This window comes from Anomalospiza imberbis, chromosome Z, assembly GCF_031753505.1.
Source record: "Anomalospiza imberbis isolate Cuckoo-Finch-1a 21T00152 chromosome Z, ASM3175350v1, whole genome shotgun sequence".
NCBI classification, from domain to species: Eukaryota; Metazoa; Chordata; class Aves; order Passeriformes; family Viduidae; genus Anomalospiza; species Anomalospiza imberbis.
Window position 1 is genome coordinate 49,444,409 of NC_089721.1, and position 26,267 is coordinate 49,470,675.

The following is a 26,267-nucleotide window of genomic DNA, read 5'->3' on the forward strand; positions in this document are numbered from 1 at the left end:
TCCTTGGTTTCTCCCCAAGAGCTGGTTCACTCCAATAGCTGGTTTCACTTACAAGATAAGTTGTTAAAGGTCTTCCCATTATAGCATTTTCTGCTGAAGAGAGATGAAGGCATGAAAATCTACTAAAGCAAGCTGTTCCAGAACATTTAGCTGTTGACTTCAATCGCATGAGCTACACTGTTCATTACCTCTCATAAGCACACAAAAGAACTTCCAGTGATTTCTGACCTCAGGGTGTTTAATTATAACAAATTTCATTAGACATAACTTATTTTCAAGTCTCCCTTTGGTATATGCTTTTTCTATTTTCCACACTGGTTTGGATTTTTCACAGATAGCTTTTTAAGCTTTGTTAACCTCACAGAAAAAAAAAATCAACAAACCCAAACAAAAATAAGGAAATTACTTGGAAACTAAGTATTTTCAACTAGCTGCAAAAGAAATTCTGCCTATAATTTGATCTGTAGGGAGCACAGCACAGACTGTGATAAATAAAGAATTTCCCAATGTAATTTAATTACTTATATATGCATATACATCACTTAAGCACTTTAAGCACTCAATTAGGTACCTAATTATGTTGAATACATACTTTTACAACCCCACCATGAGGGCACAAGAGTTACTTCTGTAATTTTACTTCGGAACCTAACAGTTATTTGTGAGACAAAAAAACCCCAACATTATTCATTCGTGAAACCAACATTACCAGTCAATATCTGTGGGACAGGAAGCACTGCAGAACAAACCAAGTTTTGTTCCACCCCCATAAAAGTTGCCTTTGCTCTGAGAAAGGCCACCTAGTCAGAAAAGGCATTTAGTCTTTTTCTTTTGTTTAAAGCTGCTGTTTTATTCTTGCCCTACATACACAGCTGATATTACAGAAAAGAAGCAGCACCAGGAACTTCTTTAACACTGAACATCATCTTTTTCTCATTTCTGGAAATCAAATGAGCAATCAGCTCTAGGCAGGAGCGGTAGTGTTCAGAATATTAAGGAAAAGGTTTGTGGGTTGAGATTAGGATTTTACAGAGGATAATTTTTGTTGTATTATTCTCCTGTATGCGATTTCAGCACAGTGCAGAGATACCCAGTGGATTCCTACCTGTTTTTCAATACAGCTTTTCTAGCCTAAAAAATTATGATGAAGTAACGTATCACAACGGCATGGCTAAAAGAAAAAAGAAAAAAATTCCGTATCTCGCAAGAATGTTCCATATGAAAAAGACAGCCATGTACATGTACTGACCTCATAGCTTTCTTTCCATTATTTATACCACAACTAATGATAATCAGAATAACATTAAGTCTATTTTCCCAGTAGAACTGAATCTGGACAGGGGACTGTGGTATCAGGTTTAGTGTGATTACTAGTTTCTGGGCAGAGATACTCCAAAAGTAAATATGCCATAGTCTGGAAAACAGTGAGCTAATTCTGGAGCTCTTTCCAAGTCTCTGTATTATTTTACTGCAACTTGCTCCAGAACTTTACCTTGCTACATGTCAAAGGGCTTCTTCTGAGAACAAGCATCATTCTGTGAATGCAAGTGAGTGTACTCATATACCCATACTCAGAAAACAACAGGAAAGTTATTCAAGGATTTAAACCCAGAGTAAGCAAAAACTAAGAGCTGCAGATTTATGCTCAGCATTTGTAGACGTTTCTATGTAAACATACAGAGGTTAAGTGTGCCAAGCACATGTTCTAGAAACAATGCTTCCAATATTAAAATAAGGAAGAAGCTGATGTTTATTAACTACTAACACTTGTAGCAACATGTTCATGTTCCAACACATATTGCCAAGGTCAGGCCACAGACTGCATTTTCAAAAAAACATGCCTACCAACACAGAAATGGCTGCTTCAAGTAAATTAGATTTCTCTAATGTTTTTGTTAAAACACCAATGGTTTCAAGGTCAAAACCCACCTGAGAAATCTGAACAAAAGCCACAAGTTACCATATGTTTGTTTTATACTACTAACGCTTTTATGTTTGTTTTATACTGACACAAGTCCATTACTCCCATGTATTAAAACAACATTCGGGAGTTTTACAAAGCTGGGGGGTGGGGGGAGGGTTGGAAGTTTAAAAGGAGAAACCCATTAATTTTTAAAAATTTGAAAACTAATGCTATTTTTGCTACTTTTATGTTAAAGGACAAACACAAACTAAAAATTGATTTCAGAAAACATTTTGCATTCTCCACCTTAACCACTACAGCTATAGAGGGAACATAAAAGAAAGAGTGGATTATACATAGATAAGTAGATCTTATACATAGATATGTATAAACTTATGCATTTAGGAAGAAACAATCCTAACCCAACAATTAGAAAAAAAACACTGTCTGAAGTTAATATGATGTAACATTTAATAGTACAAACTTTCAATAAATAATCCTGTGAAAACAGCAGTTTAATACCAGGCAGTTCTCAGAAATGCAGATCAGTTGTAAAGTGTTACTAATAATTAAACACAGAACATTTTTATGACACTACACAAACATCTGGTGTGCACTCTGAGTGCTTAAGAAGCTAGATCAAAAATACCTGGAGTAATTTGTCATGTCATCAGCACTGTCTGGGTTTCTTCTAGGCTTATTTTGGACATTCTTTACTCAAGCAACATTTCAAGCCTTATTTTTAATGGGGTTTCCTGAGAAAAATCAGGCACTGAAGATCCATACTCTGACTTTATTGTGTTCCAGCTCCCATTTCTTCCTTCCAACTCTTTTAAAAAAATTAAAAAGTCACTGGTCATGAGGCATAAAAATGTAAAATTAAATCCTTACAAACTTCATTAGAGTCAATAGCCACATAAAACACAGTATCAGAAACACAGGTGAAAGAAGTATCAAGAAAAATAATAGAGGACTTCCTTTTCCACTTGATAATCTGTGTAACACCAGCTTCCTGGCAAAGAAGAAAGGAAAAAGAAATTTAAAAAAAAAAAAAAGCATATTGCTATAATTTTGCTTCCCACAAGAAGTTATAAATAAATAAAGCAGGTGTATGGGTTGGTTTTGTTTCAGCACTTTAGTCTTTTAATGGTGTAACCAGTGAATTTAATGGAACATACTTCTGTTCCCAAAGTAAAAACATTCACTTAAATGTGTATGCACAGGAAAAGTATCTAATACAAATCACAGTGAAATCTTTTGTTCAAAGAAATTACTACATGCAATAATGGAAAAAATTGTTTATATGTTACCCAACAATATAAATAATCTATTCTGCAAATGATTTGCCTTCAGGTGTAAAAAGGTAACTATTTAAAGAAAATGTAGTTATCCTGCACAAAAGCTTTTGTAACCTTTTCAACACAATAAAGACAGCAACTTTAAGCAACAGAACACAGAAATAAACTAACTCAGCTGATCTGAAATCTAGAATACTTGTTCTAATTCATATGAAAAGTTCTACCACAGCTCTCATGCTATCATGAGAGAGCTATGGTGTCCTTTGGTGTCTCTTCATTTTGCAGATCATTTTCCAATGCACATCAAATGTTCATTGTGCTAAAGAGCTTGAGGCCCCCGAGTTTGAATGTCAGGACTTCATATAATACCATATCACTATCAGCTTCGTCCTTTTACTGCTCCAGAGTACCAGCCGGGAAAAAAATAAGCATCCTCCTTGAAACACTCACTTAGATCAACACTCAATGGATCAACAGCAGAATGGCCTGAGTTGGAAAAGATTTTTGAGATCATCTCATTCCAACTCCCCAGACACAGTCAGGGACACCTTTCAGGATCAGGTTGCTCAAAGCCCTGTTCTGGCCGTGAACGCTTGTAGAGATGCTCCTCTGGAACAACTGTTCCAGCACCTCACTACCCTCACAGCAAAGAATTTATCCCTCAAATCTAATTTAAGCCTAATTTTATCTCTTAACTTCTAGATCTTGCTCCTTTTACACTTTAAACCTGTAATATATTCTGGTACAGGTTCCAAGACTTTTCTATCTAGCTCCAAGAAAAGGCTTTGCAGTACTAAATATTAAATTCACTAAAATATGCCAGATTAAACTTAGCATTTTGTACCAGAACACATTTAAGGCAGTATCACAAACTTCCAAACCAACAAGACCATAAAATCGACCAATTAAATAGAGGCTACCATTGTATTCAACAAGTTTATTTCCAAAGCGCTTTCCTCATAGTTGTACAGTTGATAAAACATTACATCTGTTCTTGCCACAAGGTACTATCAACTCAGCAAACTTGGTCACAGAGTAAAGAGGCATTCAAAAAACAATGCAGTAGTTTTAGACAAAAACTGCCTTTGGATGGACCTAGAATCCCACTAGAGCAATGCGGTCAAGAGATACAGCAATGGGAAAAGGCAATGGGAGGAGGCAGAGATACTTCAGAGAAGAGGTACAGAAAGAGGTTCAGAAGGGGACCTGGAGACAGAGCTCCCTGCCTCTCAACAGAGTTATTACTAGTGAGCAGCTGGGAGATCACAGAACTATTTCCTAGCACTTAGGAAATTTCTTGCAGATTTCTCAGATTCTATGTAGGAGCAGGAGAACTGCTAAGAGTTGGTATTCATACATGGTATGGTGAGAAGATAGACCCCTTGCCCCTCTTTCTGTTTTTCCATCATAGTCAATCAATTTGAAAACTTTGCTTTCTTGTAAATTCGAAACAATCTTGCACCTCTGCCCAGAGCACTGGACTTCAGTAAACCTGAATAAAGAATAAAGTAGTTAATTCACAGAGGCATCAAGGAATACACCTATTTACATATATTACCTATTACATTCATTAACATTATGTTACATCACATAATGGGCAGGGGGAGAAATTCACAGCAATAAAAAGCTGTCCATTATCAAAAGTTACTACAGCATGAAGATACGCTTTTTAGTTCAGAAAATCACAAAACCACTATTCCTATCAGCCAGAAATATCACTCTACAGGTGCCCAGTATTTATGATGATCCCCAGGTACCTGTTATTCATTGTTTAGCTCTCCACCACAGAACCTCATGTTTAACCCACTTGCTCTGATTATGGTTTACTGGCACAAATCTCTATTTAAAAAAAAAAAAAAAAAGAAGCAATAGACCATTATCCAGCTCCTACATTCAGCAAGAGAACATAAAGCTCAGCAATGTAAGTGTTGAAAACAAGAGTAGAGACTATATGTGGTTTCATTCTAACATTTATTTCAGAGCAACCCAATATATTTCAGGGATCATGACCTGAGATCTTACTGGGGGAAAAAAAAGCAACAAATATATCTCAAAAACAGCTAAGTTTTCAGCTGTTGACAACCAGCTGCTAGAAACAGGATTTACATCACCAACTCATTTCATCTTCAGCACCAAACAACAATCAGCTTGTAATGATTTTCAGTCAAAGTTCAACTGCTCTAGATTTGAACAACAGTAGCAACATATTTCAGAAGCCCTACCTACAAAGATTACAGGATATTATTTTCCTAGATTTAAGACTAAAACTGGACTAAAAAGGCAACTTTCCAGAAGTAAGAGACAGAACCAGTCACTTGGTTCATGACAAGCTCTGAGTTCTCATTAAAGAAAACCTTCCTGTTTTTTTGAAAATTGCATCAGTTAGTGCAGTTCTTCAAAAATTAGGCAAATAAACATACATATATACATACATACATTTCTCTTTAGAAAATGTGTATTTGTAAAAAAAAATCTAAAATTAATGAAGAAAAGCATCTTTCCTTCCAAGTGTCTGGTAGCTTATGTATCATTTTGAACTTCTATTTTGCATTACCATATTTTTCACAATGGTTTTCAACATGAAGTAAATAGTACAAGAGCTTTTATCCTCATTATCAGTAGTAGTAGCAGCAGCACATATTGAAGACGTAGTATCTAGAGAATTACCAATTATGGGTGAAGTGGCTTTTATGGAGAAGTTTATAACACTACAGTGACATGTAATTATACTGGAAGAATTTTAAGTTAATTTTGACATTTACTTTAGACTTTGACATTACAATAGGAATCAACAGGTTACCCAACAAAATTAGCAGATTCTTTAGTACAGGATGTGTATGACCCCTGTAGGGTATGCTATCCTTAATAAGCACTCTTTTGTATATTTTTATGCTGAAAGTATACAGACAAAAGTCAATATATTTCAAAAATGTTGACAAAGGCAGCACAAACCTTATTAAAGGCTTTTAAATTGTGCTGTGTTCTCATGTGTCCATTTCCCAAGGCAAATAACCTTTCTGCCTGACCAATTAAATCATAAATAAATGACAAATGAGTTAGTTTGGGGATTTTTTTTTCCCAGCCTGGTATGTTCATGGCAGCTTTACAAGCCTAATCAAAACATATCCAGTACAACAAGTATCTTCTAGTGCTTTAGAAGACAAAAGATGCAAAGAAGAAAAAAAAACAAAATACCCACACTATCATTTTCGGAACTCGTAACAAGGAAGCAGACTTTGGCAGGCAGCTTTCTTTGTAAATAACTTAAATTAACTAATCAATAGGAGAACATTCTTTCAACAGCTTAACTGTTTACATTAAAGTTGGCTGTGGTTTCCACTGGAACTAATAGGAGTAAATAAATAAAATATTATTTAGCTTATGCAGCACTGCAGTCATTACAGAAAGGCCAGGAAAGCCGAAAACTAATGAGCCTGAGATTGTTGACATTTTCACGCATCTTGGCTCTACAGTCTGGCAAAATACCTGGCACCCTGACAAGCTTGATGCCAAACAGCTAGCAGAGCTTTACATTTGTTGAAGAAGGTGAAGCAATAATGGCATTTAAAGTGTGCCATTGAGACATTAAGAAGTTAAACTCAAGTCTTACATCGCCAGCTTATAATTCCCAATCTGTTTCACAAGCTCAGATGCTACCACAAGAAAAGACAAAGCAGAAAGACTGTGTAACCAAAACATCTCATTAAAAAGTCCTGAATTTCCCAAGGAAGAGAGGAACCCACCAATCCAAGCAAGAAAGAGGAAAAAAATTTAAAAAGAAAAAAAGAAAACATTTCCAACAATACAGCACCATCATCTTGGGTCTGGTAGGCTTGGTAGTCCTTTGCATGCCTACACAAAGAGCCTCTCCACACATTACTCTCAGAAACTGTGGCTGACTCTCCCTCTTCTCAGTCTGGTAGCTTGGTGTGAGGGAACACAGGTTCTTTAGCATCCCATGTGTAATAAAGGTTCATAACTAAAACTGCAGTGAGACAGTTGAAGCTGAGATTAAGACACTGTTAACAGGAGCCACTGACAGAACATTCCAGGTGCAGTGAGGGGTTCAAACAGCAACTGAAGCTGTGTAAATGCAGTCTACATATCTCAAGTTAAATTTACCTAAAATCTTACTGCACTGTTGTTCTTTCTTGTCTATTGATCAAAAAAGGATGGTTACAATTTTTCATTAAGGGTAACATTGCAAAAATCTATCCGGCAAGAATAAAAACTTCTAACACTAAGTCCCAGTTTATGGGGTTTTTTCAGTTTTAAGTGTGAATTGCATGAGCAACAGTATCTTCAAAATATGTTGACCAAGTTTCAATAAAACCGCCCTTTCTATCTCCACAAAAGGAATAGGTAATTTCACATTTGAAACTTAGGTCTCTCATGCAACTTCATCTTATCGAATATAGTATTTTAAACACAGAACCTATTGAAACATATACTTTATTTTTTAATAACAAAACCAAGTCTGAGTCCTAGTTTGAAACAAGCAGATGAAAAAAGGGAGTTAAATTAAAAACCCACTTCTGCACCAAATGAAGTCATGGGAATTCTGTCATTGATTTTTAATGAAAACAGGATCAGTGCCCACACATATCTCAGAAGTTAAAACAGCTAAATTCTTATGTCTCTTAATCCACACAGCAATGCTATATCCTGTTACTTCCAGCTATGAATTTAACCTTTATTTCTTTTAAAAACTTTTTTAAAACCCTATTACATGAAGGAATTGTTATAATTTAATATGGTAAGACAGAGCACACAGCAGAATTCCCTTCCTAGATTATATTTAGCATTAACATGAAAGTAGACAACGTCTATCAGACAAAACTCCTTTAAAGACTACACATTCCTATTAAAAGAAAGATTCTGCAGTCTATCTTCAACTGAATGCAAGCAAAAATACATTTATTGGAGCTTCATATGACAACCTGTATGGGGAAAATGCTTAAATATGAAATAGAATATTCAGTTAAAGTATTCCAGTATAATATTAATTTCTGCCATAGATGGTAGAAGAATGGAGCTGTGTTTAGACACTCAGAAAACTTCAGTATAACTCAACAATGTAAAACAATACCAAAAAGGCTATGTGCAATGTTCTGCTCAGACTTCCGGATGCCACTTAGCTGTGAGAGCACTCTAAATGCTATACTGCGCTCTAGTGTCCTTTTTCTGAAGAGCAGCACTTCTGTCAAATACACTGATTCTGATCTAGCATCTATCTTATTAAAAAGCAGTCAGTCCATTTCCTGATATAATGCAAAAAAAAATGTATTTTAAAACAGTTATTTCTTTAAAATATGTTGATTTTTACAGAATATAGAATATTTCTTTTGTTTAATTAGGCATCAAATTCATTAAGCCATTCTAAAGCATCTTCCGGATACTGGATGATCCTTTTTTAAGATAAACAAACAATTCAGCACAAATGCTTTTTAATGCTTAATACAGCAGTCACCACATCAAACCTCAGAACCACATTGATTTTTACCCCTCAAGGTGCTTTACGGGCTTCAGGTCCTAGGAAAAAATACCCCACAATAATGCTTTCTTGTAAATAACAAAGTTAGAAGTCTGTTGCATGAATGCAACTTTCTTGTGTAACTTGAAAACACTAGTTTTATTACTAGTACAGTATATATTTAGCAAGCATGCTTATAAAAGTTAACAAAAAAAAACGAGGTTAGACTGCACTTGAGTACCTCATTAAGAAGCTGACAGGAATAAGAAGGAACACAACAGTTAATAGTTAATTTTACGCTCATAAAAGTATCATGGTCTGAGAGGCCACTGGTATTAAACAGAGCACAGCAGTAAAAAGCTATAAACAGACTCATAAAATAATTCAAAGTTGGACAGCTTTGGACTCAAAGCAAGCATAATTTCAAAGGCTTTGAGCCAACTGATGTTAGCCTACCAGATTCTCACCAGGCAACCAGCTCTAGCATTTAACCACTCCCAGAAAGTTTATTCGTTTTTTGTGAAGCTGAAACACAGCTACACTCTGATTGAAACTGACAGGACAAGGCCTCTTCTCCCACCAGGAGATGCTGCCGGCCCACGCTTGCCCTGCTGCCCATCTCTGCTGCGGAGTAGTTCCCTTGCATGCCAGAACACAGGCTGATAGTGATACCAGGGCTCATTTAGCCCTGGAAACTGAGCTTCAAATGTGCTGCATTTCCTGAAGTTCCTCATGACTAGGCAGTTGTCAGTGTCTCTCTGAGCGGCAGCTCTAACCTCCTGCAGTACAGCAATTGCTCCCTCCACATGGCTGTCACCTGCAAGCTGGCTGCCCACGCCTTCCACCCTGCCCACCTGGGTACTGGGACCATGTTCAATAGCTCTGCCTGTAGCATAAACCCCCACAAAGACCTCTCCTACTTTGAACTGCAGATTGCTTGAGTTCAACAGACCGGGAGGCTCTCTTTATTTTGTTTATTTTATAAACCTATTACCTAGTCTGTATCTTTCCAGCTTGACTTTCGTAGAAAGCTCTCAAACACTCCCTTAATATTCTTAAATTCAGACAAACATAACCACCCCCTACTCCAGACCCAGAACCTGTCATCATGGCTAGATACAGTTAAATCCATTAACCAGTCTATCGAAGCAGGGCGTGCTACTCTTCCATTTGTCCCCTACTCACATTTGTTTTAGTGGTACATGACTTCACTAGTTCTCTAATAGCGCCCCTACTAAATTTCTTCCTGACTCCTCTCCCAACAGTTACAAAATCTGCATTTGCCAACGTGAACTGAATACTAAATGAAAGCAGTGGCTCAGAACAGAATTATATTAAAGCATAACCAATTTCATAGATTTTTAGAGATTATATCCACTGCACCATTATAAACACCAAAGACATACATTACTGAAGCATCTCTTTAAAACCACTTGAGTTTAAAGCACATATTCATCAGCATCCCTGTTTGCTTTTGTAAGGCATGAAGCAGCCATACGTGTAAGTGGGCTTGGTGTACACTAAGGGTTATTTTTTAACCTACTTGGAGGTGACATATTCTAAAAGGCACTTAAAATCAACTTAATACACTGTATTAGCTGCCTGCTTTCCATGCATTAGGATTTTTAAAAGAACTTTGATGCTCAAGGAGAATTTGACTTAGATCTCCAGAAGAATTAGCACAATTGGAATTCATTGATCTATCTTTGGTATTTTAATGAAGAAATTTCCTACTAGAAAGTACAATTAACAAGACCTTCTATTAAAAACAAGATAAATTTAAACTATAATGATTTTACAGCCCAAGGAGAAATTCTGAAGTTTCTAACCAACAATTCTAATAAATCAAGGGTGAGGGGAGAAAGGTGGCTTGTTCCTAAATTGCTTAAGTGTAATACTGAGTTCAAAAATACCAGGAAAAACAAGTTCCATACATTATAAAATTGAATTGGACCACTACTGTTTCACATACATAGCAAACTCTAAGAACCTCTGAATCACCTTTTTACAGATCTTCCTTTTTTATAAAATACCACTGTCTTGATTTACCATTTCACAGCTTTTAAGAATATAATCCATTGTTAACAAAACTAGCCTTATCTCTAATTCACTTTTCTGGCAGTAGATTTCCTCAGAGGTTTTTAGATAAGGAGTATTTTCTTTCCATTATCTGACAAAAGCATCAAAATATTGAATTCCTGAACATTTCATATTCATTCCAATTTAACCCACTTATTCCCTTCCTAGTGCACAATTTGCCTACTTTCAATTTCAGTAAACCAGACTTTGGAATAAATAGAAGTGCTAAAGTGCTAAACAGAAATACAGTCAACAATGCCAATTCCCTGATATCATAAGAAAATAAAAGTATTTTATAATAAACCTTGTAAGGCTGAATAAGCTGATATTGTCAATTCACATAAAAGTGTGCATTAAAAGGCGCTCTTTCCAAATGTAGGATGCATGCATAGTCAATTTTATTTAATATTTTTTGCCTTTTGGACAACAGTTGATTGACTGCTTAAAAAAGGGTAAAAAAGGAAAAAGTTCTCAGAAAATTGTACTATAAATTATTAATATTTAAAAACTAAGGAATATATGTAGAAAGAAACAAAGATAAGCCACAGTAAGTATTTGACTATTCACTAGGTTAAAATTCATGTTAACTTTACAGCATAGATTACCTACTATCTACTACTTTGTGCCAGAAGAGCCATAGGATGAGGCCTCCAGAACTCGTTTGGTCCATTTTCTTTACATGTTCACAGGAAAACAAAAATTAAGTACTGTAAGGACACATACCCCTTCATATAACTAATACAGCTGAACATTTCCATGAAACTAAATTTGAGATTAAATAAAAATCTTATGTTAGAGACTGTCTGCAGTCTTCCATATTGACATGCTAAACAGATTTAGGAACTGAGTTCAATAATTCAAAAAAAATTTGTATCATACATCATAGGCATAATTCGTGTAACTCAGAAATTGTATGTAGAAAGACGGAGGAAAAAAACATCTGTTGACTATGTCTTGCAAGCCAAAAGACAGGTATGCTTCTAGTAACAACAGAGACAACTACTAGGCCAACAGATACAGGAGTTTGAACAGAGATTATTTATGCCAAACAAAAAGCAATACAGATTTTGATGAAAAACAGAGCTTGTGAAGCAAAAATACAATTCTGTTAAAGCTATAAAAGTGCCAAGTGCAAACTGAATCCAGTGTTCAGAACACTATTTGACTTTTAAAAAATGAGAAAGGGACACACAGGTGCATTGCAAAGGATAAAAGTGAATGGGAGATCGGGGGGTGGAATGACACTCCAACAAACAATTATCACAGCTGAAAGGGAAAACAAACCAAAAAAAATTATCAATAAAAGAAATCAGAAAAAAATCAGGTGGAAGAAGTCAGATGACTCTGATAAATCATTCTCAGACTACTCAGAAGAAAAATAAATTCTAAGAAATTCTAGACATACTGTTTCAACAAAGGAAGAAGGTTTGAGTGATGCACCTGAAATGACAGGAAAACTTTTTTAAAAACAAACCTCAAACTGAGGGAAAACGTAAAAAAGAAAAAAAAAAAAAAAGAAAAAACAAACAATAGGTAATTGAAAAGAATCTGACTGAATTAAGACCAATTAGTCACAGGGTGCTCAGACAAGCTCTGGAGTACATTACATAATAAATAACTCTGGGATATGTCAGGGCGGGCTACCCTCAAAAGAGATAACACTGCAACTGAAATTTACGTATGCCAATATCAGAAGTAAACCCCAGAAATTACATGAAAAATCACTTGCTGCACTTAAACCAACTGCACTTGGATTTGCTGCACTTAAACCAACTCTTATTTGGGTATATGCATAACAGTCTTCAGCTACTTTAGTAACCCCCACAGACTGGAAAGTAAAATTCATATTTTTCTAGGTTTTTACTTTGTGCTGTGTTTACAAAAATCAAAAGCAAATCAAGAAAAATAACCACTGGTATTTTTTAGTATTCCTTACAATTAAACTGGGAAGGCTTGATCAATGTCGAAACATTTTTGACCTCTTTTACAATATACTACCATCCCCAAGGAAAAGGTGTATTTGGTCAAATTACAGAAGAGATGCCAATCAAACATATTACATTGTTTTAACTAACAAGATTATACTCTGATGCAGTTCTTGTCTTTGGGAGTGCTCCTATTAACCTTGAGTTATCCACAGACCTTATGTGGCCAGCCTGACATATTCTTTTTCCCTTTTTAATGCCAATAGATCAAAAAGTATGCTAACCGAGTCAGCTGAAGCACAAAACCAGCAGCCTAAAAAGGTCTCTTCTCATTATCTGATCACAATATAGTATTAAATTAATAAATGCCTTTGAAATTAGTGTAGCACAAATAAGTAACAATGAAGTCACAAAATCTTTAATTCAGCAACAGCTGTGGCACCACTCTTTATGGATAATACAGACCAAAGAAACAGCAGCACAAGAAACTACTGCATATACAGTAACCGCTAAAAACAGAAAAAAAACCCCCAATGTTTAGCTTGATATTTATAATTCTAGCCAAGAGAAGATACAGAATTTAGTGAGCAAACTACAGTCATTTAAAGCAGAATGCTTTAAGCAGTCATTACCAGAAGCACATTAAGATTATAAAAGGCACTGAACTTCCTATCTAATGCTTGATAATTTTTCCACTTACCTTTAGCTATTCTTCTTGAAATGTAGTACAGATTACATATATTGTAGTTGATCAATTTCAAACAAGTTACATCTTAATTTGTCGTTGGTAAATTCTGCATCTTTTTTACTACCAAGTGCACAACTTCAAGACCTTCTCTTAACATTCCTCAAATCTCCTTGAGCATCTTCTATTGAAAATAAATAAAAAACTTAAAAGACATTTGTGCCTATCAAGCAAAAAGGGTAATTCTTGAATGGAAGAAAATTTTTATTTGTATACTTTTGCTATTCACGCCCCCAGCCCTATTCAAATTCCTTAGCCTCTTCAGAAGAGTTGATATATTATGGCATAAATATCTCTGCTTCTCCAGTGACAGGAAAATCAACATAACCACTTAATGCTGAAATAAATTTTCAGTTTTTAAAATAACTTTCTGCTGTTGCAAAAATAGGCACTTATTGATAAAATAATCTGCAATCTGCTGTAAAACCATTCAGAAATGTTCTTCTCTTAATGAGAAGAACACTAACACTTTCTTGCTTAAGAACTTAACTCACCTTCTAGCTCTCTAAGTGCAGTGCTCCGTCTCTCTCAATGCAAACACACATGAAAATGCTTTCAAGCTGGCTAAGAAAACATAAATCAAGTAACCAAAAAATACGGTCATGGCAGCAGAGTCTGTCTTGCAATTCACTTTGGCTACAGGGCTGCCAAAGCTCCAGAGAAGGGTCAGACACCTGACACCCAGGCCTCTCTTACCTTCTCAGCTGCCTATATAACCACATTTACAGAAACAAAAATATTCATCTACCCTAATGAATTCCTTATTTATATAAATCCACTGAATGTTGGGAATAAACACATACAATACATTAATGGTAAGGAGATAAGAAATCTTTGACAAATACTTCTAGCTATTTTTTCAAGAAATACAACCTATAGGTGAAAGGGCCTCAAACATTTTATCAGGCTTTTCTGTGTTAAAATTAGCTTACAAAAGCCTCATTCCAGTTATTATGTCCCCAGGTCTGGACAACACTTTGGAAAACCTATGCAAACAATTACTGGGTCAACACAAGGATACAATAGAATTGCAAAGGCACCATATTTGTTGAAAAGTAATAAATGAAAAAGGCACAAGAAAGAAAATTCAGTTCATAGGCCAAAAATCTATTAAGAGATAAGTAATTTCTGATTCCTTCAGCTATACTGGAACACAAAGAACAATTTACTTGCTCTTCTATTAGAAGCAACACCTGAAGACACCTTTAAATAACTTAGTTCCTCTCTCCAGTTCTTCCCTTCTAGGCAATCCCCTCTTCCCAGGCCTCAGACTGGAGGTGTGCCACTTCCAAAGTCCTTCTACAAAAATCTTAAAGCAAATATAAGACTTAATTTCATCAACATAATCACTTTTCACACATGCTCTGTTATCTGCTAAATACTACTACTTACCAAAATATCTTTCTCAGCAAACGCTGATGCTGCAGACACTCTAGAGATAGCCACATAAACTACACTACATAGCATCTCCATAACATAACCTTTGACTGTGATTAAGAACTGTAAAGACAGATTCATGCTTAACGAAAGATTACTATCTCTAGCAGTTTCTGCCTCAGAACAAAACTTTATTACCAGCTATTTGTGCTCTTCTGACAGATCTCATATTCACCATTGCCTCTTTACTATCAGTGGTGGGTTGACCCTGGATAGGTGCCACATGCCCACCAAAGCCTCTAGCACTTCTGTCAGTTTAACAGGGGGAGAAAATATCACAAAAGACTCATGGGATGAGACAAGGACAGGGAGAAATTACTCACCAACTACCATAGGAGGTGAAGACTCAACTTAGGGAAATGAGTTTATTATTAATCAGAGTAGGACAACAAGAACAAAACACAAATCCTAAGAACACCTTCCCCCACCCTTCCCTTCTTCCGTGGCTCAACTTTGCTCCCAGCTTCTCTACCCTCAATAGTGTTGTCACTTCATCACACACTGTCTCTGCTACTCCTTTCTCTGCAAGGGGAGGACTCTTCACAGTCTTCCCCTGATCCAGCATCCCTTCCCACAGGAGACAGCCCTCCACGGACTTCTCCAACATGACTCCTTCCCCTGGCTGCAGTTTTTAATGAACTGGAAACAGTGTGGATCCCTTCCATGGGGTCTCAAGTCCTGCCAACAAACCTGCTCCCATGCAGGTTCCTTGCCCTATGGGTCCGCAGGTCCTGCCAGGAGTCTACTGTGGGAAGCCATGCTTCCCACAGGATCACAGCCTCCTTTGGGCATCCACCTGCTCTGCTGTGGGGCTCTCCAAGAGCTGCAGATGGAGCTCTGCTCCACCACAGATCTCCATGGGCTGTGGGTGGACAGCCTGCCTCACAGTGGTCTTCACCATGAGCTGCAGGGGAATCACAGTGGTGCTGCTGCCATCGTTCAGCCTTGCCATGCAGTGGATCCTTCTTGGATCCTTCTTGGACAGTTTTGATGATCTCCAGATAACAAGAGAGGTTGCTGAAGTCTGAAAGAAATCAAATATCACTCCTCTCTGCAAGAAGGTCCAGGAAAGTACAGGTCAGTACCTTACATCAACCCCTGGGAAGACAGTAGAAAAATTCCTCCTGGAAACCATTTCTAAACAAACAAAAGAAAAAAGGGTATTGAGAGTAGTCAGATGGATCTACAAAGGGGAAATTCCATTTAATCAACTTGATGGCCCTCTATAGTGAGGTGAGTACCTTGGTGGATGAGGGGAAAGCAGTAGATGTTGTTCACCTCAGCTTTGATACTTCTTCTGACAGTGTCTCACCCTCCTAGACAATCTGATAAAGTTTCACCTGGATAAACTGACAGTGAAAAGAACTGGCTCAACAGCCGGGTGCTAAGGGCATGGCCAGTGGGATAAAGTCCAGGTGGAGACAAGCTGCTAGCGGAGTACTCCAGACACTTATACTGGGGCTACCACCATTTAACCTCTTCATCATTGACCTGTATGCTGGGACAGATCATACCCTTAGAAAGCTCACAGCTGACAGGAGTGGCTAGTACATGGCAGTCTGGCCATCCAGAGGTCTGACTGATGATAAAATAACTCTTTCAAGAAAAAAGTTCAGAAAAAATGTAGGAAGTCACCCTGGCCATCACAAAGGAAGCTGGACTTATTTCAATACAAAGGGACTGGAGGGTGGCCTTTGCTTTAGATAAACTTCTGAGGATCAACTACTTGTGTAAATGGCCTCCACCAAGAAAATCAATAGAGGCAATTATCTTCCTGACCCCAAGAAAACCAATAGAGACAATTATCTTTTTGACCCAGCCAGACCAGCATAGAAGAATTATTTACATGGCTTAGCATAGTACAAAAGCTGAACAAACACAAAATGAACTTCAAAAAGAGCAATGAGTTTTAGCTGGGTTCAACTCATGCATTCCCTTCTGGTAACTTAGGATGGACAGTGCACATCTAAAAGAACCCTATCTGGGAATACTGGCCTCTGGCAGGACAGACCTCTACAGACTGGAGAAATGAGCTAGAAGGAACCGCATGAAGTTTCAACACAGGTAAATGCAAAGCCCTGCATAGAAAGAAGATCGGCCTCAGGCACCAATACATCCTTTGGAACCAAAGAGCTAGCTGGAAAACAGCTCTGTAGAGAAGAAACTAGCAGAGAGGCTAATCATGAGCCAGCAAACTGTCCTTGCCCTTGACACAAAGGCCATCAACAGCAAACTGGGCTGCATTTAACACTGCTGCTTGGAGGTCAGAAGATGTGATCCGTCCTCTCTACTCAGCACTACTAAGGACATGTCTGGAGTGTTGGGTCCAGATCTGGGCTTCCCTGAACATAACAATTGGAGTAGGTCCAGCACACAGTTAAAGATGACTAAGGGATGTTTTTGTATAAGAAGAGGCTGAGAAGTTGGACTCTTTGTCCTGGAAAAGAGAAGGCTAAGGAGGACATTATGCCTGTGTATAAATGACTGACAGGAGGGAATGAAGTCAGGCTCTTCTCAACAGCACCCACTATCAGGGCAAGAGGCAAAACACACAGGTAAACTATGAAACTCCATCTGAACACAGATGGAGTCAAACATTGAAGAAATTCCCAGAGCAGTTGTGGAGTCTCCATCCTTGGAGATACTCAAAACCCAGCTGGACACAATCCTGGGCAATCTGGTCTAGCTGATCCTGCTTCAGCAGGGGCCTGGACCCAAGATGATCTCAAGAGGTCCCTGCCAACCTCACCCATTCTGTATGTAAGATTCTGTGATGTCAGCGATGTTGACATGACAGAGTGACCAGGCTACAGTCCCAGATGAGTATGTCAGACTGTTAGGGTGGTAATTGACAATTATGTCCTCATAGGAAGTGGGTATTCATCTCCACACAGCAATAACAAAAACATGCCAATTGGAAAAAAATCATCCCAAAGTACAAATAATAAAAGGCTACAAAGCTATTTTCTTGCAACAGCCATGGCTAAAATACTTAAAGCATGCTTATTTCACTTTCTGCAATTGTTACTCAAACTTCAAAAATTCATGTTTGCAACTAAATACCATAACAGCGTGCTATAAAGCAAATGCATATATTTATTGTGCTGAAGAAAGCCCAATTACTTCTTCAGACTCAGCCTTTATATGACATAACAAAATTATTAATAAATATGTGGCATTTATATAAGAACACTACATTTTTCCTCAAAATATGAAGCAGCACCATGTCATCACAAGTCATCATTGAATTATCAATACTATCAAGAGCCCTCACAGCACTCAAATTCACTGTAATTATTTTAGTTATAGGCAAAGGGGGTACTTATATTAACAGATTAATGTTACTCTTTTTTCTTGCCCCCCACCCTTGAAATACATGTACAGCAGTGCAGCATATATAATAGCAGAACTGAGAAAATACCAGCTGTTGTTAACCTAACTTTACAACATAAACCCGTCTTGCAAATATAGAGGACTGTTATCAGTGGGTATTTGTGATGGCCTACATGAGACCTAGCAATGTTCAGAGATGATAGGTAATACTCAAAGTTTAAAGTCATAATTTCTCCTGAAAATATTACCCAGAAGTTCTCCCATAACAATGGAATTTTCCATATGTACAGTCAAGATTTGTAGCAAGAAGTCAATTGTGTATTCATGACTCTTGTACTACTAAAAGGCTTTTTCCCTAATAGAACACCATGTATCTAGAAAACACTGAAATCTGACCCACAGAAGTTCACAATTTCAAAATGTTAAATTACTATCAGCATCACACCACAAAATAAAATTGCTGTCCTACATTACTTCATTTTTTCAAGCTAATAGCAACTTGGAAACTATATTAAGCCTATTCTCCTAAATAAATGTTTGGGTGTGGGGCTTTAACTTCTGAAAGCAAGTTTTGGCAGACAGACTATGTATTAAATTCTTTCCTCAAGAATAAAACAGTCAACTGCACATACCTCATTTGCATCAGCTGCTTGCCATCTCAAACACCAATCATAAGCAGGGTCATTTTAAACTTTTTTCTTAAACTAGTACTTACACACACAACACCTTCAAAAGGTAAAATTGTATTACATTATTTCATTCAAATTCTCCCCCATAAGCTATTGCAAATGCTAATATTTTCCCCACCACCGCCACCGGCAATAGGAAGTCTCAAACACGTAACACTTAGAAACATCCTGCTCCTTCAGGACACACAAGTGAACATTCACATTATCCAAAATGAAAACTTATCTACCTTACACCCACATTTCTATTTCACATCTTGACTGACTGAGCACTTGTTAGCAAGTTGTCAATCAGCTGTCTTGTCATTTCTATAAAAACTCAGAACCTCAAGTCAGTTGCCCTGAGGAATCACCAGATGATGCTAAAGAGAACCCATTTTTCCATGCTTTTGTACTGAATTCAGACCTAAACCGCATTCATTAAGGAACCTTATGACAAAATCTAGAGTTCAGAAAATTGAGGAAGTCAATTAAATATACCTGGCCCCAATCAACATAATACTGTTAAGGGTAATACTGCTTCCCACGAGGCACCCTAAATTACAGCACTACCCACTTCAACTCCAAGCCATGCCACAGAAAGTCATGATCAATGAAGAGCATAATTTAGCTATAATCCTGAAGAATAGCATGGAGAGGATACAGTGCAAAAATACACTGAATGTACAATTTAGTCTTGCATTGTCACCACCACAAAAAAGAAACCCCAAACATTTTCCTTTTTTCTTAAAAAGCAGCTCTGTGGTCTTTTCATTCTCCCTGGTTTCTCTGCCCCTGCATTTCTTTCAGTGTCTGTGCACATTGCTCCCATGCTCCTCACAAGGAGCTGTAATTCATCCACAACTCTTTAGGAAGCTGATGTTTTAATACTCTACATGGTAATGAGGAGCTGGACAAATACTTTGCATCATGCTTACTCTGAAAGAAAACAGAGAGATACCTATCCTAGAAACCATTTTTGTACATAACTCATCAGACAATCTGTTCAAAATTTAAGGACCTGCAGTAGATACTGTGAAACACACTAACAAAATAAACAACAACAACAATGGCAGTACTCCACCTCAACATTAAAAAGCTCAGTAAGGATGACAGTGGGTTAACTCTTACTCAGCCAATTCCTTGATATGTAAGGACTAGAAATGCTGAGCAGTAAGCAACTATTAAAAAAAAAAAAACCTTCAACAAAGAAGCCTGCTAATGTGAACAGAAACTAAAAATAAAAATATGGTTAGTAGAACCTTACCAAAATACATGGTTTATATGAAAAGAATTGGCATGGCTTTAGGAAAAGGAAACCCTACTTTTCAGAACCATTTAAGTTCTCTGAAAGAGTCAATAAATACAGGGGTAAGAGCACTGCAGTTGACAAAAATCAACTTTGGCTTTCCAAAAGAGTTCACAAAAGGTTACTAGGAAACTAAGCAGCTATAGGATAAGGAAGAATCCTTATAAATATAAGCAGAAACACATCACCCAAGGTATAAATCTCCAGTTGGCTTGCTCATACCTGGAATAATATGTGCAAGGGAGGAAGGTAGAAGCCACAGTCAAACTAAAAGTTAATTCTTCCCCACTGTGGTTTGTAGGCCTGTAGTGTGTCCTTGCTAGCCAGATGTTGCTGATACATGGAATTTACATGGGTTCAAGGGGGACTGGAGAAATTAACATTAAAAAAAACCCTGTATTTACTAGGGGATATTAGATACAGAACCACATCCAGCTCAAGAAGTTCTTTGAGCTAAAAGTCATTGGTGAAAAAGAGGGCAGCAAAAGGTAAGTGTCACTCACCTGCTTGGTTTTCATCTTTGAGCATCAACTATTGCTTATGACTACTTTTTCTAACAGTGAACACTTACAAATATTATGACTTGCACAGTACATATTTTTTATTACAACTTACATATAGGAAACTTATCAGCAATAAGCTTCTGAACTCTGACACTTGAAATTTCGAGATTGCAACTACACTGTTAGCAAAATTACATGCCTTTCCACTCGTTTCACCAATGACCAAGAACAGATGATTCAGTATAGGTGCTGAGAAACTTTTTTTTTCTGGCAGGTATGCACAAGCATTTCAGTTCAGGAACCTGCACTCATTTTACTAAAGGGACATACATATGTAAGTATAAAATTAAGTTGTGAGGTATTTCTGTAAGACCGTAAGTCACTGCCTGCTTAAAAAAGACACCTGAATTCACAAGCTGTATTAACCAGTACTTAAATGGATTTCAAAATTAGCTGTAAAGCTGTTAGGTAAGGCTAGTTTCTCTTTTTTTTTTTTTTTTTTTGACAAAGCACCAAAGACTGCCTAGATGTATTGAGCCTCATGTGTCCTGCTGCATGGCACTGAGGGGACACATCTTCCCTTTCTCCTTTGCTTTTCAAAGGTGAGCATACAGATAAAAGGTGTAGCGCTCTCTGTGTGTTGAGCCTCTAGGTATTCCCCACCACATTTACCGACTCCTTGGACAATAGAGTTAATTGATGTTATGTTATTGCTACACAAGAGGTGTGCACATGCTTTCAGGACATGATGGCCTCAGAACAAGAGGCAACAACCAGAAACTGAGGTACACGAAGTTCCACTTGAACATGAGGAAGAACACCTCCACTGTGTCTGGAACAGATAGTCCAGAGAGGTTGTGGAGTCTCCGTCACTGGGGATATCCAAGAACCACCTGGATGCAATCCTTTGGACCAGGTGACCCGGTGCGGTCCCTCCCAGCCTGACCCGTTCCGTGACTGTGCGATGCCACAGGCGCTGGAGGGCGCACAGGGCGAGCGAGACCCCGCTCACACCGACCCGCTCTGTGCGGGTGTCCCTGAGGGCAACTCAGTCCCCGCCGAACCACCGACCCGCGCCCGCCCGGGGCCTCAGCGCCGCCTCACGGCGAGCGGGGCGGGACCCATCGGCCCCGCGGCACCTCCGCGGCCCCACGCCCGCGTCACCTGCAGCGCCCGCACACGGGCCGCCTCTCGCAGCGCTCCACCGGCAGCTCCCACAGCCCCTCGCAGCCCTCGCCCTCCTCGCCCGGGGCCGGGGCCGGGGCCGGGGCCGGGGCCGGGGCCGGGGCCGGGGCCGCCCCGCCGCCGCCGTTGCCGCTGCCCTCCATGCCGGCGTGGCGAGACCGCCGACCGCCAGGGCGCGCCAACGGGCAGGAGAGCGCACGGCCCCCACTCACGTGAGGAGGCGGCACCCCCCCCTTCCCGGGGCACGGCCAATAGAAGCGCCGGCGGAGCCCCGCCCACTAGGGCGGTGCCAATGCGAGCAGGTCGCGCGCCGCAGCGGGCGCCACCGGCAGGGGGCGCTGTCAGCACGCGGCCGTGGCGCGGAGCCCCGTGGGCCCGCCCCGGCGCGCGGGCACCGGCACCGGCACCGCCGAGAGACAGCGACCGACGGCCCGGGGCTGGGGCTGACAGCGCCCCGCCCCGCTCCTCGTGCTACTAGTGACACTCGGGTGGGAGAGTGAATTCTTGATACAGTTTTTTTTTTTTTGAATCACAGACTTCTGGTTGTTAAGTAATTATCTGACCACTTTAATTGATATTTTATTCCAAGTTCAATGCCCTAGATCCCTTATACCCTGTCTTGGGCTCACACAACTCCGGGAGAGTATCTGCAGCCCAAGACAAAATGTAAGTTATACTGTGGTCATTAAGGTAGACATGTTATTAACATACCTACCTTAATGACCACAGTATAACTGTAGACGTAATAACATATATTGGAGTCCACTGTACACTACAATGAAATTCAACTCCAAAGCTGTTGCAGTATATAGCAGCCGGTAAGTTTCCACACAGGAGATGCTCTCCTAAAATTAGCATCTGCAGATGAGTGGGCCGGTTCTGTTATTTCCTGTTTTCTGTTCTGTATCCAAAACAAACTGTATTGTGTTTACGTATTTACAATCATCAGAGCCATTTGATGTAATTCAGGCCTCCTGCTATTAGATTAATGCACAATATTAACATAGTTTTGCTTTTAGGTTGTGTGTTTTTGTACTACTCTATTTGTAGCTCAAGGTACACATACACTGATTTTCTTGTGTAGCCATTAAAATAAATTTTCCTCACAAGATTGAAAAAAAATCAGAGATCATTGATTCTGAAGCTGGCTATATACTTGCACAATGTAAATTAAAAAAAAACTATTAAAAAGAACCACCAAAGAAATTTAAAAAAAAAGAAAACCAAACAAAACTAAAAAAACCTAGATTAAAAAGGAAAATCCCTCTATGCAAATTCTAAATTATAAAGTTATCTATTGCTAGTATTATAGGCCACCTACTTTAGGACAGGGAGACTAATGTGGGTGGTGGGGAAGGCTGAAGTTAAGCTGAAAGCCTTATCACAGGGTAAGTTGTTATAACCTACAAACAGCTTATTTAGGCCTATTGTTAGAAGGATCACAGTTGCAGTGAACAGGACAAGGAATATTAAAGACTACTTTCCTAGTTCCACCTTACTGAGAAGGGTCTCCATGCAGGGCTACCAGCAGCAGCCTGGATATGTCTTCACAGCTTTCCACAAATCTTCAAAGACTTGAGTTTTTTATCTGCTCTGCTAAGTATAATCAGCTTTGAAAGAAAGTAAACCATTGTAAACTGATCTGGTCGAACCACACAAAAGAAGAAAATAGATCTTCAGCTAGATGCCCAAAATAAATGTAACAATTGCCAAGAAAATGGGTGAATGTGGCAGTGAATATGGAGAGGTTCAGCAGAGAGAGGATATTTTTGTATGCGTGTATCTGAAAAACAAAGTGAGTCAGTTGAAACTGAAGGAAAATGGAAACATGAGATAAGGTTAGGATAACCTGACCATGACTAAAACCTAGGCTTGAGGACAGGGGGTTCCTGTTAGCAGAACATTGCTGTTCTGGACTGCCAACAACAGTAGAAGGGATTAAAAGCCAGCTGAACCCTAGCATTTTTTTTTAAACTGAGCTAGGTTCTGCTATATCTATGTTGTTTCAAAGCATCTTTTCTCACTAAAGGCCAAAAAACTACAAATTTAACACTAAATACTAATGTTTAAAAATTGGAAGCATTATTTTTTGGCCAAAGCATCTTGTTTGAATAAAGAGGGATTTAAGAGGAAAAATGACTGAATATTGAAGTCTAAGACAAAAAGCAAAGTATATTTTACGGCAGATCTTGATAATCTTTTGCAGGCTAATAGGTATTTATTTTCACACTATCTTTTTAATGCATTAGTAGCTTGAGTATTCGATGTGCAGACTTGAGTGCAAATTAACATGTCCACTATCATATTAGAAACCTGAGGAATTCGCAGCATCTCTTTGGACCAATGTACAATTTGTAAATTCACAGACCTAAATGATGGGGTGACTGGGAGCTTATTGCTTGCATTTAATACATTGGATGTACTGCACTGTTTCCATTTTGGGATAATAAGTGGTCACATGTTTAGTGACTCATTGTAGTGTGGAAAGTCCATTAAATTTTATGGAAAGTACCATTCTTCTGCATGTCCAATCTCTTCTGCATTCTTTTATAAACCATTTCTCTTTTAGTCTACAATTTAGTATTTATTTTATTTTAGGGTTAGCCCTTACTGAGTAAGAACAAGTTACATTTCCTGCTGCTACAAGTCACCAAAAATCCCTTCCTTGCCAAGAAGTTCAAATTTAATATACATTTATTTTAAGAGATGTGAAAAAGCTGTCAGGATTGCAGTTCTCAAAGAAGCATATGCAAATGGCAAGTGTAGTTTCCAGGGAGCTTTAGCCAGTTTAATTCCAAGTCCCATGTTTCTACTGCCTGGTTTGACTCAGAGTTTCAAATACCAGCATAAGTAATTTGAAATCCTACTGGATACAATATATTTTTTCTTTTGTTTTCTTTGTAAAAGCTGTGTCCTTGTACAGAGTGTTCCTTCATGGCATCTCACAAATGTTGATTTTGTGTAGCTGTGCTTCATGATTCCTGTCCATCCCCATCCTTGTCCATGCATTCAGGTGATTGATCCAGCATTCAAGCTGAAGGGGCTGCCTGAGCTGTCTTGCTGCAGTCACTGGTGTCAGCAAGAGGCACAGTCTGCGTAAGTGCAGTGGGAGCTGGGAGCTTGGAAGCCATGCTGAGCTAAACTGCTGTCTCAGGGCACCACAGATGAGCCTGGAGAACTGACTGGCACTGAGAAATGTGAGCCAAGGGGAACAAGTTTGAGACAGGTGAACTGGAAGATGCTTATACAAAGGCCGCCATGAAAAAGAAGGCTTTTGTTTGTTGTGTGATTCTGCCTCACTGCCTCACAACAGAAGACAGACAAACACCTTGGTGTTTGTACAGCACAATGGTGTCAACGAAGCACCTTCTAAGCTGGCAACATGTGCAAACAGAAGCCCATGTGCAATATGGAAGACAATATATTAGATAAGGGGGTTCCAGAGCAATGTTGGTAAATACCACAGAGGGTGGAAATGGAGCTCAGTGCAGGAGAAGTGTGGGAGTGTCTGAACTCAAAACCAGAAACTGTTGAGTTTTGGTGAAGAGCTTGCTTTTTGTCTGACCTAAGCATGTACTGACCTGATTTGTCAGCCCACTTGTTTCCCAAGACAGGCCTTTTTGAAGGAAAAAGAATGTTTTAGTGAGACCAGATAGCTGCCCAGAATAATCCTCTCCAACTTCCCACCAAGGACTTGGTGACTATTGCTGGAGGTACTGTATTTTTCCACATGCAGAGAGATCCTGTGAGACTTAAGGGCAAAAACTGCCTGTGCCTGTCTCTATTCCAGAAGATTCTGTTCAATAACAGATTTGCAACACAAAGGATGGGAGTAAAGCACCCCATTTTACTTGTTTGCCTGGGCAGCTAAGGATTACATTTCAGAGAACAAAAAATAGAAACTAAAACAAAACGAACAAACAAAACAGAACACACACCAGAAAAAGGAAAAAAAAATCAGAACAAAAGAAACAAGCAATGACAAAGATTTAACTATCCAGTATTAAAAAACTGATTACGTGGTCAGGCCTGTGTAACATTTATGTACAGTGCATGTTGTTATCTCCCAATCTTTTCACCTATGGGCTTCAGACATTACTCATTATGTTTAAAGGCTTTGGATTTGTTTGTCATTCATGATAAATCACTGCTTTGTAAATACTGACAGCAAGTGACTTGAGAAATGGAGAATTCTTTTCAGCTATTTTTGTTACTACTGGGGGCTTGGAAATGTCCTTTACATAAACTAGAGAAACAGCAGCAGCAATAAAAACATCCAGTTTGTTGCATATTCTTCCTTTGTATATTTTTTCTGTTGAACCAAGAACTAAAATTTGTGCAATCATGTCCAAAATGCTTTGCAGCAGTGATTATGCCTTTATTCTACCTGATGAAAAGTCTTCTGCAGAGCT

At 38.6% G+C, this 26,267-nt stretch overlaps 1 protein-coding gene across 2 annotated transcripts in view; it reads right to left on the reverse strand.

Annotated features, from left to right (window-relative positions):
• Positions 1–22,011, reverse strand: part of DTWD2 (DTW domain containing 2) — a 66,251-nt gene extending 44,240 nt beyond the window's left edge. Inside the window, exon 1 of one of the 2 annotated variants that reach the window (XM_068177230.1) lies at positions 21,835–22,011. In XM_068177230.1, the coding sequence (XP_068033331.1) occupies positions 21,835–21,998 (164 nt within the window). In that variant the 5' untranslated portion in view covers positions 21,999–22,011. Of the gene's footprint in view, positions 1–2,552; positions 2,585–21,834 lie in introns of those variants that run through there. The other variant, XM_068177231.1, reaches the window with a different exon arrangement.
• Positions 22,012–26,267: the final 4,256 nt, after the last annotated feature.